Source organism: Myiozetetes cayanensis, unplaced genomic scaffold, assembly GCF_022539395.1.
Source record: "Myiozetetes cayanensis isolate MyiCay16 unplaced genomic scaffold, myiCay2020 scf9, whole genome shotgun sequence".
In the NCBI taxonomy this organism is placed as follows: Eukaryota; Metazoa; Chordata; class Aves; order Passeriformes; family Tyrannidae; genus Myiozetetes; species Myiozetetes cayanensis.
This window is the reverse complement of record NW_026088185.1, coordinates 672678-688520: the sequence shown is the minus strand read 5'-3', so window position 1 is coordinate 688520 and position 15843 is coordinate 672678. Positions and strand designations below refer to the sequence as shown.

The window sequence follows — 15843 nt, the reverse complement described above, 5'->3', positions numbered from 1 at the left end:
GGTATTAAGCGACCTGCAGAAGAGCTCAGGTTTCATTAACCACCAAATTACGGATGTCCCCCGTGTCCCAGAGGGCTGCCAGGCGACAGATCCGTGCTCAGGTCACTCCTCCACCCCACATCTCCTCTCCCTGGGGGAGCAGGAGGAACCTCCTTCAGACCACGCCGCGAGAACCAACTGCGAAACGCAGCCCTGAGATTGAGAAATGAGCAGAACACTTTGAGTTGGGTTTTGTTTTGTTTGTTTTGTTTTTTTTTATCAGGCCCTTTCATCGTATAAATAATTTATTTCAGTTCACAGCATCATGTCTGCATCTTTTAAAAAAAAAAGAAAAAAATGAAAAGAAGAAGAAAAGACAGGAGGAACAGAGACTGACGGACAAGGGGCAGAGGGATAGCCAACACTGGGGAAATGAGACCTGCTGACAAAATCCCAGGTCAGGGAAACATATTTGGAGAAGACACACAACCCTCACACAGAGCTCAGACAGTTTCCCTCAGATGTCCTGCTGAGGGACCTCTTCTCGCAGCCCACCCGCAGGTGACGTCTTCACGTGGGGGAAAAAACCAGGGAATGGTTGTGGAACGGGACAGAAATACCACGGGAGCCATGAGCTACTCATTGGAAAAGTCTCTTTAATTATTGCAGAAAGCAGAGCTGGTGGGAACAGCACCAGCACAGCGTCCCACCTGCACCTCCCAGTGCTCTGCCGTCTCTCCAAGGGGATGCTCGGCCGGGTGGAACAAAATCCCGGGATATGGGAGCTCCATCAACACCACCAGGCTCTCCATGCCAGTGGCTGCTAAACCAAACAGCCAGGAGGGAAACCCCACAACGTGTCGTTCCTAAAGCCTGCTCCCTCTGGAGCTGCTGGGGTCACCACAGCTTTACGTTTCGCCTCTAAAAATGGGTCGCTCTCCAGAAAAAAAAAGGGTTAATGCACGTGGCTTCTGTGGCATCAAAAATAAATAATTCCTTTCTCTCTCTCTCTCTCGACAGCAAGTACCAAAGTGTTGGAGGTGAAGACAAAGCAGGGGAACCCAAGGAAGCGGGAACAGAGCCACCTGAAGGGATGGGACCAGCCCACTCGCCCGGTGCACAAGTCGGGACTCGCGTCGGGAACTCAAAACCCCGCAAGAAAGAGAAGAAACACAACTTGGCCGCAACGTTTTGCTTCCCCACAAAACCCAAAACAAAACAAACCAACCGAACAACAACAACAACAACAAAAAAAAGCTATTTGGAAGGTGCTGAGCTCGCCCTGCAAGGGGAGAATCAACTCCCCGAAAAGCCGGAGGGCATTTTTCTTTTGTCTGCTCGGTGGTTTCCCCTCGGCTGCTCTGGGAAGGGGTTTGCACACGGCAAGGCTGGTGTAAAATCACCAGAAAACCTCGCCTGGCTCAAAATTCGGAGTATTTGGCCCCTGAGGGCTGCCTGCTTCTGCTCTGTGGGAAGCCAGGAGCCTGGTTTTCCCCTCCAGAGAGCTAAAACATGGACAGCAAATGGATTTTGGTCCCCAGTCCCATCCAGGTGCCAAAATGTTCACCTGCAGAAGGAGGTGGCAAGGCCTGACGCTGCCCAGGTGGCTCTGCAGGCAGAGCTTGCCCATATGGCTACCGTGGGCAACAAGGGGCTTTTAGTCAGATTTAAATCTTTGTTAAAAACCTCCCCCGCCCCCCCATCCTGCACCCCCACCACACATCTCCTCAAGCCCTGCCATTTTCCCTTTCCAGCAGAGATTTTCACAAGCTCTGGCCATCTCTGTCCGTCCATCCTGCCCTGCCATGACCCCCACACACACCTTAAAAACCTGACTTGGCCTGCTGCCCCCACTGCAGAGCAGCACGGTGACCAGAACCACAAACTCAGCTTTTATTAATTTTTTTTTTTTTTGTATGTGTGGATTTAGTAACCAACCCCTCGCTTGGATCACCTCCAACCCTGCACCTGGGAGCACCCTCTGCCTGGGGACAACACACACCTGGCCCGGGGGCTTTGCTGCAGAAGGTGACACCACCCAGCCTTCGAGAGGGAGGGGTCCAGAACAACCCCCCCCCCAAACGCTTCCAGCAGCGTTCAAAAAAACCCCCACAACTCGGCGCTTATTTTTGGCTTCCCCCTCCCTCCCATTTTTTAAGCAAAGAGCTTAAAGCTCAGCACCACTCAGCAGCTGCTCAGCACCCCAGCGCCGCATCGTTCCTCCCCCCTTCCTCCCCAAAGGCTGCCTGTCCTTGCTCCGCACCCTAAAACACCAGCCAGGGTGGGTGGGTGGGTGTCCTCTTACCCGTCACCCACCCCGCGCCCCCCCAACATTTTCTGCTGGTCCAACACCCCTCAAGCTTCCAACACCCCTTCCCACCGCCGGCCGCGGGGGAGGGAGGGATGCGGGGATGAGGGGATGCGGGGATACGGGCGGGCAGCGGGGCGCAGCTGCCAGACCCCTCCCCGCTGACCTTGCCGAGCCAGGGTGCATCCATACCCCCCCAAAAAACATCCCCTCCCCTCCCCGAAATGCATGGGCGGGGGAGAGAGGCTGGCATCGACACCCCCCCCCGCCCCAAAACGCACAGATTTAGAGATCCAAAAGCGCGCCGGGCTCCTCTCGAACGCGCTTCAACAGGGTCCTGCCCTGTTGGCCCCCCGGCACACAAAGGCTCGGTGGTCCCGGAGGGTGGAGGGAGGGGGGGTGGATCGCCCCGTTTTCGCATGTTTCCAGCCCAAGGGAGTCCGGATCAGACCCTCGGGAGCGGGTGGGAGAGCGGAGCTCCGGGCTCTGGGCTCGGCTGGCGGGAGCCGCTTTGTTACCACCACTATTGTCTCTTCGCTGGGGAAGGAGGGGAAAAAAAAAAATAAAGGGGGGCGGGGGAAATAACAATTAAACCCAGAAGAATCGCTTTGGTTCTGTCTCCCCCTCGGTTCCTTTGTCTGCTCCCCCATCGCTCCCCGCCTCGGCGGGGCTTCTACCGCTTCTTCTTCTGCTTGAGGGACTTCCTGCGCTTGAGGATCATCTCGTAGAGCTTGTCCATGCCCTCCGTGAGCCCCTCGCCGATGATGGCGCAGGCGGGCTGGATGTGGTACGTGGTGGAAGGGGTCAGCTCGTGGAGGGCGAGCTGCTTCTCGATCTCGGCCACCGGCAGCGACTTGGGCAGGTCCTGCTTGTTGGCGATGACGAGCAGCGGGGTGCCCTGGTTCTCCGCGAACTTGGTCACCTTGTGCAGCTCCGTTTTGGCTTCCTCCAGGCGGTCCACGTCCACCGAGTCCACCACGTAGATGATGCCATCGGTGCAGCGGCTGTAGGACTTCCAGAGCGGGCGCAGCTTCTCCTGCCCGCCCACGTCCCAGAAGTGGCAGCTGATGCCCTTGGCCGTCCCGTTGCTCAGCCGGATCTTCTCGGTGTTGAAGCCGATGGTGGGCACGGTGTTGACGAACTCGTTGAACTTCAGCCGGTAGAGCACCGTGGTCTTGCCCGCCGAGTCCAGGCCCAGCATGACGATGTGCAGGGACTGGAAGGCGGAGATGTTGGAGGAGATGTTCCCCATGGCCACGGCTCACGCCCCGCTCACAGCCCCGCGCCCATCCCCGCGCCGCCGGCCCGCGGCGGGGGCACGGCTGGGGCGGCGGGGACCGGGATCAGGGAAGGGCAGGGAGCGGGGAAGGCGCAGCTCGGCTCCACGAGGCTGCACAGCGCGGCCACCGAGACCCCCGCCCCGCCCGGCCGGCAGGAGGAGGCGGAGGAGAAAGGGGAGGAGGAGAGAGAGAGGAGGAGAAAGGGGAAGAGGAGGAGGAGGGGCCGCGCCGCCGCCTTCCTCCCGCCCCGCCTCCCGTCCTGCCCGTGTCGCTCCTGCCTGCACCTGCCCCTGCCTGCACTTCACCTGCCCCTGCCTGCACTGCTCCTCCTGCCTGCACCGCCCCTGCCTGCACTTCACCTGCCCCTGCCCGCACTGCTCCTCCTGCCGGCACTTCTGCTCCTCGGGGGCCCCCGGCAGCGAGATCCAGCTGTGCCGAGCGCTCGGTTATCCCTATGCCCGGCATCATCGCCGGCCTCAGAAAGCAGGAAAAAAACCCCTAAAAATAGTAGCCAAGCCACGGTGTTATTCATGGGGTGGCTGCCCCGTCCCTGGAAGTGTCCAAGGCCAGGCTGGACGGGGCTTGGAGCAACCTGGGTTAGTGGAAGGTGTCCCTGCCCGTGGAAGGGGTGGGACTGGATGAACTCTTAAGGTCCCTTCCCACCCAAACCAGTCTGGGATTCTGGGATTCTAGGATTATTCATTGCATGTGAGACACGAGGAGGGACCTTCTGCTGCACCAGGCTGAGGAAAGTGGGGTGGATTGAGAGGCTGTTCAGGCACAGCCCTGCAGGCACCGCTGGCAGCGGTGGTGATTGGAGCGGGATACGGGAGAGCGATGCTCTTTTCCCGGGAAGTGCAGTGCTGGGAAATGCAGCACCTGTGTCCCCCGCAGCCGTGACAGGCTCCCAAAGCACAGAGATGCCACGAGCGGAAAACCTGCGCTGGGCTGGCTCCAGGGCTGGTGTCAATCCATCACTGCTGTTAACGGGGTTTGTATCTCATGTTTTGTAAATGTTGTGAATGCCCTCAACACACCTCAAAGCCTCTGAGCTCTCCGGGTCTGGGCAGCCCCCCAGGGCCCACCACACTCTGAGCCGTGGATTTGCTGTCCCAGCTTCTCGTGGAAGGGACCCTTAAAGACCTACCTCGAACTTCAGACCCAGTCCCAGCCCCTGCCACGGGCAGGGACACCTTCCACTAGCCCAGGCTGCTCCAAACCCCATTCAACCTGGCCTGGAACACTTCCAGGGATGGGGCAGCCACAGCTTCTCTCTGCCAGTGCTGCTGCATTTATTTCTGACCTCGCTCCTGAGCCAAAAAGCAGCGGCAGGGTGGTTCCTGCAACGTTACCCATCCCCTCTCTCACAGCATTTGGAAAATAAATATCAGCTGTATCTGACAGCTTAACCAGAACGCCTCAGAGGAAGAAGGGCACTGCAGAAAACAGAGACTGCTTTTCATTTCAGGTGCTTTCTCCCCCCCTGCAGCGTGTGCTGAGGATTGGCCGGGCTGGAGTGGGATCATTCCTCGTATCCACATTTCATCCCAAGAACGTGTGTTGGGGCTTTGCACGGAGAGAAGGCTGCACGTGCCAGCATTAAAAATACAAGCAGCTCCTGTGGCAGTGTCTGGAGGTGACACTGGGCACAGTTTTGGGGGAGATCACCATGTGGTGACAGCGGGAAAAGTGCGGGGAGCTCCGTCCCCGGCAACGCGCAGGTGGGAGAAAAACTCCTCGGCACGTGAGAGCTGCACCACCATCCCAAAATCAAGGCACGGGCGCTGGATGGGCTGGAAAATGAAAATATTTTGTGCACCGGGGTTGCCCTGATCGACTGATCTCCGGGCTGGTGTGAGCTCAGGTCTTACTTCGCCGCCTCGCCAAAGCAACGAGGTTCCGAGAGCAAGCGGAGGAAGCTGCGGGTGATCACCCGACTGCAGGAGCTGGAGCATTAAAGAGGGGGAAAAAATGTCAGAAATAGAAGAATAGGGTCGCTTCTGTGAGCGGTGCCAGCAGCAGACGCGGCACTGGCACCGCTCTCATCTCTCCTGCCCGGATTCCTCCAGCAAAAGCTTTCTCAAAGGCGGCTGTGAAGGATAATCCCAAAGCCAGGGCATCCCGGGCTGCTCCCAGAATTAGTGGCTAATCTGCGTGCAGTAGGGCTGGAGTTTAGGAATTTACCTTCGGGCTGTGAGCCCGCGCTCGGGTCCGGGAGCGCAGGAGTTGCTGTTTCAGCCCTCGGTGTTGTGTCAGGTAGCACAACCCAGGGAATCCCCCCTGCTCCTCCTCCTTCATCCCCTCTGCTGGAGACAGCTGTGAGCCTCAAGAAAAGCGAAACAGGCCACCAAAATTTCTGCCCCTTCCTCCCCCCAAAAGTCCCTCCTCTGCACCCCTCCGGTTATAAAAAAAGGCGAGATTAGACAGTCAGGCGCATCAAACCTGGGGATGTGCTCAAAAACGGCCTCATCTGAGACAATCCCAAGGGGATGGAGATAAACGGGAGCGTCGCAGCGGTGAATTATGCTGCAGCTAATGCCAGCTACCCATAAATAAGCTGTTAAGACCTCCGCGGAATATTAAGCGCAGAAATAACAGTGTTAATCGCAGCCCAGAGGAGTCTGCCAAGTCCATTCGGTGGCAAATTTAGGGTGAGGAAACCCATCTTTTCCATACTCTCCTCCCCTTCCTTACCTTCTCTCCCCCACCTCCCGCCCTTCCCAGCCTATCAAGGTTAAGCAGCCAAGGTTAAAGCCAGCATTAGCATCTCAATGTGTGTCTGAGGATGTGACAAAGGGACCGCTCGCTGGTCCCCAACATTTCGCTCCGGCAGCACGAAGACTGTTGCTGCCATAGTAACTGTTTTCAGACATGGCAATTATTTCTTCCCAGCTCCCCCCCCCACACCATCCCATCTCCCTTCCCCCAGCTCATCTTGCGCTTCAAACTATATATCTTTTTTTTTTTTTTTTTTTCGGTGGAACACAAAGAGCCGCGGAGTCCTCATCCGCATCCAGAGCCAACGCAGGGATCCTTCCCGCTCTTCCACGGGCCGCTCACGGATTATCCCTAACAGCGACTTGTAATCTGCATCCAATTAGCCCTTCCTCACCCAGGCAAAGCGAAACCCTGGAGCAGCAGCTTTTGCCAGAGGTTCCTGCCGAATCTGGTGACCTCGAGAGGGGGAGAATCGGTTTGCAGAGACCATCCCAACTCCTGGAGCCTTCCGGATCCTCCCTCCCTCCCGTGCTCGTCCCTTCCTAGCGGCATCGCTTGTCTTGGTTCTTTTGTTTCTGCGTTACAGGCAGAGACACCAACCCAAACGAAGCGAACAGGCCGGGGCTGTAATTAGGGCTGCCCCCGTTCCTGGGGACCGCTGGGATAATTAATGGCATCCCCTCTGGGATGCGGGAACGACCCGAAGGCTGCGCTGAGCGCCGGAATTGCGGCGGCCGCTGATGGGACAAGGCACGGGACTGGTGTCTCCAGCTGGCTCAGAGGGTTCCGTGGATGCTCCACGGATTCTCCTACTTCCTGGGAGAGGCAGCACTGGCCCTGTAGGAAAGTCTCATCCCGGTTTGTGAGCCCTGACGGTGGGGAAAAGCCCCTGGCGGAGGCTTTGGGGTGGTCCTTGTGCCCCTCTCCTTCTCCCCTTCATCCACTCTCCTCCCTTCCCGGGATTTTGCATCCCCCTCACTGGATAACGAGGCCAGAGACTGCAGGATCATTAAGGGCTGAATAGCCCGTGAGTCCCAGGGGAGCCGTTTGGATATCAACTCTGAGGGAAAAGAGCATCGCGGATCAAATGGGACTCCTTCCTCCCGGGAAAGCCGCGGCTGCAGGAGGGTGACAGCCCGGGAAAGGGTCAATGGGGGCGAGCAGAGGGGCACAGGGGAATAAAGACAGACCGTACTGAACGTTTCACCCTAGATTACCCCTCTAAGTGCTCAATCCACACCTCTGCCACCAGCTCCTCCAGTGGTTTCTGGAGAGAAGCCTCACTTGGGTGTTTTCCTGGGCTTTGTCCCAGCTGCCAGCGTCCAACCCCGTGTCCCTTGGAGCAGGTCCCTCCACCCCTGCCCGCTCTTTTCCAGAGCATGCAGGCTCCTGGGACAAGGACCAAGGTCTGGTGGCTCAGAGGCATCTCCAGGAGCTCCTGGGTGGACAGAGGATGGAGGGATGTGCAGAGGGAGGGATGGAAGGGTGGATAAAAGCAGCATCGTAGTGGAGAAATGGCTAAATCCACAGAGCTCCTAATGCAGGAGTGAGAAATAATCCGTTCATCTGCAGCACAGCAGCTCAGCTCCATATCATGACCTCAGATGCCTCCTCAGGCCAAGCAAAGTCCTCCAAGGACCAGTTTAAAGCTGACTTTACAGCCTCATCCCCAGGAAGCACCGGAACAGCCAAGGGGGAAGCACAAACTTCCTCCAAAGGCCTGGAAACCGCCTTTCCAAGGCAGCCCAAAATCCACGTGGCCCAGCAGCCAGGAGTGGAAGCAGCTGGAGGAGCACGGGGCCAGGGCAGGTGTGGATTAGAATTTTTGGCGAGGTTTTGGGGTTTTTTTCCCTCCATGAATTCATGCACACCCACGAGGAAGCTTTACGGGCTTTTACCCCTCTCAGCATCCTGGGGCAGAACGCCACAGCTTCCCGATTTTTGCTGGGTCAAGAGGAACCTCCTCGATGTGAGACTGCCTGGAAATGCCCTCTGCAAACTCCCACAGAGCAGGGACAGCCTCGCAGGTTAAAGCAAGGCGAGCACAGAGGGTTTCTGGTGGGTCAGGTTGGGATTTGTACCAAAAATCGCTCTTTTTGTGCTACGCTTGCACCGCAGCCCTAACTCTGCCCGTTCCCTTTTCCCTGCCAAGCCACGAAATTCGGCGGGAGGAACAAACCTGACCGGAGCAGGCAGAGACAAAAGCAGCGAGCTCCCCGCCTTTGTTCCCGGGATTTGCTGAGATGCCAGACGTCATTTTGGCCCGGCCCCGAGCGCTTCGTCCCACCGGGCGGGGACACGGGGCTGCCTCGCATTCCAGATCCAGCCAAACAGCGCTTAACACTCCTCCCTCAACATCCCCGCTCAGGTTTGGTGTCCTGACCCACTGCTTGGATGCTTGGGATAAAACCCTGCGTGTGGAGAGTGAGCAAAGCAGGGTTTCCTCCTTGGATCACTTTAGGGCTTGAGGTTTCAGCAGCTTTTGGGGTTTTCTGTGCTGCATCTGGGACTCCTCGTGCCCGAATTGCCGCTGCCCTCAGAAGGTGCCAAGGAATCACAGGATCACTGCGTTTGGAAAAGACCTGTAAGGTCATCGAGTTCAACCCCAACAGGCTGCCCAGAGGAGCTGTGGCTACCCCGTCCCTGGGAGTGTCCAAGGACAGGGTTGGGAGCAGCCTGGGCTACTGGAAGGTGTCCCTGCCCATGGCAGGGAGATGAACTTTAAATTCCCTCCCTAAGGACACTTTTAGGGGCTGCTGAGACCCTCCCTGGGGGCAAGGGAGGAGCAACCCTTTCCTCTCCCCGCGATGAGCCGCGATCCCAGACATTCAACACCTGGAGGGAACTATCCCCTTGTCCCTCCCCGGTTTCCAGCTGGGTAAATGACTGCTCTGAAGAGCTGCTGTTGTCGCTCACCAGCATCCTGGGGCTCGAGGAGAAGGCACCGAAACCCCGGAGGTTTCATTCCCCCAGGACATTGCATTGAGTTCGGATACAAAGCACAGCTCTGAGGGAAAATTGGGATTTGGGGGATGGTGAGGGGGTTATGAAACACACCTGACTGAAGACCACCTCGTCCCACCCCCTCCCCTTCCACTGGGCCAGGCTGCTCGAAACCCCATCCAGCCCTCATTCCCATCCCAGATAATGCGGGATCTCAACCCCTTCTCTCCCCAAAATTCCTGCCCCGGGACAGTTTTTCCTGGGGAAGGAGTCAGCGATGCAGATTTCCCTCTGTAATTTTGCTGTGCTGCTCTGTCCCACAGAGGAAAAAAAAGGAAAAAAAGAGAGAGAGAGAAGAAGAAGAAGAAGAAAAAAATAAGGCAAAATGGCTTAGCCTTGCTGCCAGTGATAAGCAGCAGGCTTAGAATTAGAAACCCCTCAATTCCCCAGCACCCATTCCCAGGGCAGTAAATCTCGGAGCCTTCCGAGCTGCAAGCACGGCAAGGACAGTGAAAGCACAGGGCTGGTGGAGATTTAGGGCTCATGAATCACCCAGGGCTCTCCAGCAGCGAGGCAGCATCCTCAAATCGCCTCCTTGGGTGATTTGCACCACAGATTTCTGCTTAGCCCCCCAAAAATGTCAGAGCACTTTATTTGCTGCCTGTCCTTTTTGAATTCTTGGTTGGTTTTTGGGTTTGGTTTTGGTTTTTTTCCCCCCCCTCACTGAAAGGAGCTACTCCATGGCCGGGGGGAAATCCAGCTCTGCACTGTTTAGCAGGTGCAGAGGGTTTTTTTACAGCTACTTTACTCAGCTGGAGACTGACTGAGGGGAAAAATGTGCACCAGGATTTTGGGGGAGGTCAGATCTCAGCTGTTAATCCACACCTGACTAATGGACCCCTCAAGGCAGCCCCAAATTCCTTCTGTAGCAGCAGCTTAAATAAACCAAAGCCTCAGGGCTGGAAGGGGACAGGGCTGGAGCCTGGGTGCCCAGAGAAGCTGTGGCTGCCCCTGGATCCCTGGAAGTGTCCAAGGCCAGGTTGGACGGGGCTTGGAGCAACCTGGACTGGTGGAAGGTGTCCCTGCCCATGGCAGGGGTGGGATGGGATGAGCTTTAAGGTCCCCCCCAACCCAAACCAGTCTGGGATTCTGTTATTCCATGAAGATGTTCCCAGGCCTCTGGGATCTGGGGAATTCCCACTTTGCTTGGCATCTTGCAGGCAGAGCAGTGTGAGGACACTGACAGCCCACTGATGTGATTCCACGTGGCGCTGAACATTCCCTGCCTGCCAATCCAAGAGGCAGCTGGATGCAGCAAAGCTGTAATTCAATCGAGTGGGGACCAGGCCCTGTAATTAAGTGTAGAAATAGGGCTGGAGCTGCGCGTTCACATCACCAGGCTGGAATTACAGCCCAAGCCAGGCTTTATCATGCTCATCCCATCTCGCTCCAGCCAGTACCCGTGTTTGCTGGGCTGGAGGAGGAATCCGAGCTAAAACCTGCCCTCTTTCGGCCTTTTTTATTTTTACTGAGTTCCTCCAGTTGGCTGGCGAGGGCACAGCCTGGCTGCCAAAGCAGCACTTGGTCATCCGCTCGTCCCTTCCCCAGCTCGGCTGCAAATCCAGGGCTTTGTGTGGATCGTCAGCCGCGGGAGGGTCAGCAGGGCAGGCAAAAGCTGCTTTCTGGGGCCGCCTGGTGATGGCCCAGAGACAAGGCTCGCTTCTGGATTTCGGGGACCCAGAGGAGCCCCTCGCACCCTGAGGCAGCTCTGAGGGGAAGCGGTGCCCCCTCCCTCTCCCGATCCAGGTTGGAGCCCGATCCAGGTTTCCATCGCTGCCTGGGACGCAGTGTCGGTTCTGGGTGCTTTCATTCATATTTTCAGGCTGTGAAAACAAAAAGCGGAATAAAAGCAGAATAAAATCGACGCGAGTTGAGCCGGGGTGGGGTTTTTTTGGCTGCTGAGGAAGGCAGCAGCTTTCTCACCCTGATTAGCCAGGGGGCTCCCTGGGCAGCCACAGCTCCCAGGGTGGGAATCGGGAAGGGTTTAACAGAATCAATGGAGTGGTTTGGGTGGGAAGGGACACCCTAAAGCCCATCCCAGTCGGGGAGGTGAGGGGATGTCCCGGAGCTGGGTGGCAGCAGGGGCATTTCCAATTCGCGGAGCCCGAGTTTTAAAGGATGGAGGGCAGAAGATCCCCCGCGTCCAGCCCGTGCCGCAGGATTCCCTGCGGCTGCCGGAATTCCCGCTGTCCTTTGGCCGCTGTGTCGCTAGAGGGAAGCGTTGCACTGTGGCACGGAGCGGGACCCCGCGGTGTCCCCGCTGTCCCCACGCGGGGGTGGCATCCCCCGGACCCCCCTCCACGCGGGGCACGTCCCGGCTCCAAAGGTCCCGGTTATCACGCACTTTCCTGGCTCGTTTTAGGAATGAGGTCGCGTTCAATACTTTATAAATCATCTGGGTGATGGGGCAGGTAAATTATCGGCTGCCCCTGGATCCCTGGAAGTGTCCAAGGCCGGGCTGGATGGGGCTTGGAGTAACCTGGGCTGGTGGAAGGTGTCCCTGCCCATGGCAGGGGGTGGCACTGGATGGGCTTTAAGGTCCTTTCCCACCTCAGCCAGCCTGGGATTGGGCGATTCCCGCGTGGTTCAGCAGAGGGAACAGCCCCCATGTCTCCCAGCTGCTCTTCCCGCAGCTTTCAACCCATTCCCAGCACGCATCCCTGATCCCAAACGGGTCAAAAATAGTTCAGCTGGATCTGCCGCATCCCTGGACACCAAACCCAACCTGGGAGACCAAAAAAAAAAACCCCCAAACCCCCCCCCCAAAACCTCCCCAAAAAACCACAAACAAACAAACAAGAAAACCCAAACAAAAAACCCACACATACAAAAAAGGAAACAAAAAAGCAAAACAAAACAAAAACAACAAACAACCAAAGACAAAAATGTCTGCTACTAAACCATACCTTAAATAAACTCTGCTTCCCCTCTTATGCATTCAGGTCTGGTTTTAAGTTTTCCTGCCGACTGGGGATGCAGAAGGAGCGATTTAAATTGAGGAAATTAATTAATTAGTGTCAGGCACACGCAGCCCGTTCACCAAATGGGAATGCTCCAGGGGATTGAGACTTGTCTCGGGCTTTTTTCTTTTTTTTTTTTTTCCCCTCTTTTTTCAAAGATGAATATTTCTTAAAGGTCTGTTATCACCCAGCAATCTGGGAGAATAAAGCAAGAAAGCAGCTCTTCTGAAACACAGGCAGTATCACCACCATTTCTTACTGTATTTCTTAGGGTATTTTATATTCTTCTGTCAAAAGAGAGGCCATTAATTATTAATTTTTGCTTTCCTTATTTAAAAAGACCCAGTATTTTTTTTTTTTATCTTATAGTTGTTGAGCTGGTTGCAGAAAGGAAAAGTAAGAACCATGAATTTTGATTTTTAAGGAACTGAGCCAGTGTTGGGGTGTTTGAGGTTGCTGGTGTTTCTGGCCCTGCAGGAGGGTGTCCAGTGGCATTTTCAGGATGGCTTGGCCAGGAATTCATGCTGAAGGCGAACATAAATCAGCCCACGGGGAGTTTTTTTCTTAGGCTGGAGCACAGTCACCATTCTGCTGTTAAATAAGGCTGAAATCCCAGCATGAGTCACGGGTGTGACCAGCTGTGGGGCTGGGAGCCAGGTCTGGACCAGTGGAAGGTGTCCCTGCTTATGGCAAAGGTGCTTTCCAACCCAATCCAATCGGTGATTCCATGAGCTCACCCAGAGCCATTCCCACCGGCAAGAGGTTCAGGAACCGTGCAGGAAAGGTCTGGGTGCCCTGGAGGGCAGGGTTTGGTGGCCTGGAGCGACGCTGCAGTGCCCAGCAGGAGCCAATTCTCATTTTCCAGGCTCTCTCCTCACCTGACAAACATGCCAGGGCTCAGCACAGATAATTGGAAGTGACTTCTGTTTCCTAATGAAGCTTTCCACGGGTGACAAGAGCTATTTTACACCTGCCCTGCGCTGCCCACCTGACCCAAAATCCCAGCCCTTCGATGGGACACGTCTGAACTGCCCCTAGAGGAGGAGCTGGGAGCCCAGGTTTGCTGCTGTGAGGGTGGGAGCTCCTTCCAGCTGCCACAACACGGGGGAAAGGCAGCCCTCTCCCAGAAAAGCTGCTTCCCTGGGAGCTGCCCCCCAAACTTCAGGGATCTGAGTGTACACAGGAATATACGTTGAGTTTTCCTCCAATAACCAGCATGTGCGTGGTCTGGCATCTGCTGTCCTGGAAATGGCAGTGCTTCCCGTGTGGATCACTGGGATATGGGATGTCTGGGCTGTGAGATCAGGGCTGGAAAGGTGATGTCGCTCCGAGCGCTGCTCGCCGCTCCCTGCCACGCTGCTTGCCAAGACGTTATCCCTGCAGGAAGCCAGCGTTCCCTGGGAATTCCTGCTGGGCTCCAAGCCCTCCCTGTGGGCAGCTGGCTCTGCCCCCAGCGCTGCTGCAACCTGGGACGTTCCCAGCACATCCCGAGGTGCCCTTGAAGCATCCCGGACAGCAGCAGGGAAAGCGCTGGGGCATCATCCCATCCCAGCTTCTGGAGGAGTTTTCCTCCCTGGAGAGGGACACCCCGGCCGTGCAAACTGAAAGTCGGCTCTAGGAGGTGTGTGTGGGGAGGGGTGGTTTTAGCGTCAAAAGAGATAAACGTCCCAGCTGGTGCAGAAGGAGAGATGGAAACGGCTTGACCTCCCTCATTAGCATCACTTCAGGCCAGAGCAAAGAAGCTCGAAAAAAAAAAAAGTCGCCTGGTGATTTGTTCTCCTTTAAAAATGTCCCTGTCATCACACTCCATTATTTATACCAGCAGCACCGCTGGCACTGAGCCCAGGCTGGGAAGAAAAATAATAGGGAGATGTCCCCTCCACTCCCTGCTGCTTCCCTGCCTTCCCTCTGAAGGACACAGGGGGAGAAAAGCCCTGCCTGGGACACCCCCAGGGCTCTGGGATGTGACACCTGTGACCTTTGGGACTCTCTGTCTGGGGTAGGGGACGATGATGGGGTGCAGGGGAAGGGCAGATTGGGATTGCACAGCAGTTCTGGGATAACATGGGAAAGGGTTGTCTGGGTCTGGAGCCACAGCTGCCTCACCCAGCTCAGGATCTGGGGCAGCTCCCTCTTCCTAAGACGCCCCATCAGCCTCACCTCTTCCACCACCCCAAATTCCCACCACCCAGCACTGGGCTGGGGCTTGGAAAATCCTGGTTTGGGGGATTGCTGAGTCTAAAAACCTGATTCTTTGAATTTGCCTTTTGCTTCTGGTCAGGTGACAGGGTCTGTCGCTGCTGTTTAACCCCAAAGCTCATCAGCCTGAGGATCTTCACATTTTCTGAGGGTTGGGCTCCAGGGCCTGGAGCTTCAAGGAAAATATCAATCCTTTTTCTCCCCAAATTTCACCCACCAACTCCGTTCAAAGACTGGAAAAAATTAAGGACAGGCACTTCAAGTTTCTGTGGAAAACACAAAAATCCTCATTTTTTGCTCATTTTTAAACAAGAGGGAAACATCCCACCGTTTCCCTGCCTCCCTTTCACTTCCCATCCCGCTCTGAGCATCTTCATTGCTAATTCCCATCAATCCCAGCCCAACTTTCAGGCCTTTCACAAATTCCCTCTGCTCATCCCCACGTGCAAAACTCCCAGCTCTGGATTTCTGGAGAGGTCACCAGGGACACCAGGACCTGTTAGTTTTCCTCCTGAACTCTCTCAGGGGTGACTCAGCTGCTGCAATCAGGAAATAACAGGGGATGGCAGAAACACCCGCGGGGAAATACCCAAAGAGTCGGATTTCTCTTTAAAAACACTTTTACTGCCACCTCCTCGCCAGCCCCAGGGACTGGCCCTGGCCAAGTCCTGGGCTGCATTCCCTGCTTTATGAAGCATTAAAAAAATATTACCTTGTCATCTGTCCTGGCTGGGATTCAGGAAGCTGCAGAGGGTTCCAAAAGTTTGATTTCTCTCGTGTCTTTGCACTGGAACACTCTCACAGAATCCCAGAATGGTTTGGGTTGGGAAGGACCTTAAAGAACATCTTGTTCCATGGGCAGGGACACCTTCCACTAGCCCAGGTTGCTCCAATCCCTGTCCAAGCTGGCCTTGGACACTTCCAGGGATGGGGCAGCCACAGCTTCGCTGGGAATTCCATCCCAGCCCCTCCCCACCCTCCCAGGGAAGGATTCCTTCCCAATATCTCATCTATCCCTGCCCTCTGGCAGTGGGAAGCCATTGCCTGTGTCCTGTCCCTCCATCCCTTGTCCCAGGTCCCTCTCCAGCTGTCTTGGAGCCCCTTTATGCCCTGGAAGTGGCTCTCAGGTCCCTTGATTTTAACCCACTGAGAGCTGGGTTTGCCAGAGGTTTGGGGAACTGTGGGCTGGGAGGAGCTGCCCCCGGGACAGACCTCCAGCAACACCCCCACAGAGCAGCCTTGGGATTAAATGAGCTGTGTTCCTTTTGGATACCACACCTGGAGAGCCAGAGAAACTCTGCCTGTACCCCAGCTTTTCCCAGAGAGGCAAGTGCAGCCATCACCTTCCTCCCGGGAGGACGAGACACGTCATCTCCACCTGCTGCTCTCCAAATCC

At 56.0% G+C, this 15843-nt stretch overlaps 1 protein-coding gene across 1 annotated transcript; it reads right to left on the bottom strand.

Moving 5' to 3' along the window:
• Positions 1–615: 615 nt before the first annotated feature.
• ARL4C (ADP ribosylation factor like GTPase 4C) lies at positions 616–3728 on the bottom strand. The gene is made up of 2 exons (XM_050339488.1): positions 2965–3728; positions 616–2819 (listed from the first exon to the last, which is right to left on the bottom strand). Exons 1-2 carry the CDS (start codon positions 3537–3539, stop codon positions 2573–2575), a joined length of 822 nt encoding a protein of 273 aa, XP_050195445.1. The 5' UTR covers positions 3540–3728; the 3' UTR covers positions 616–2572.
• Between the last annotated feature and the right edge of the window lie 12115 nt (positions 3729–15843).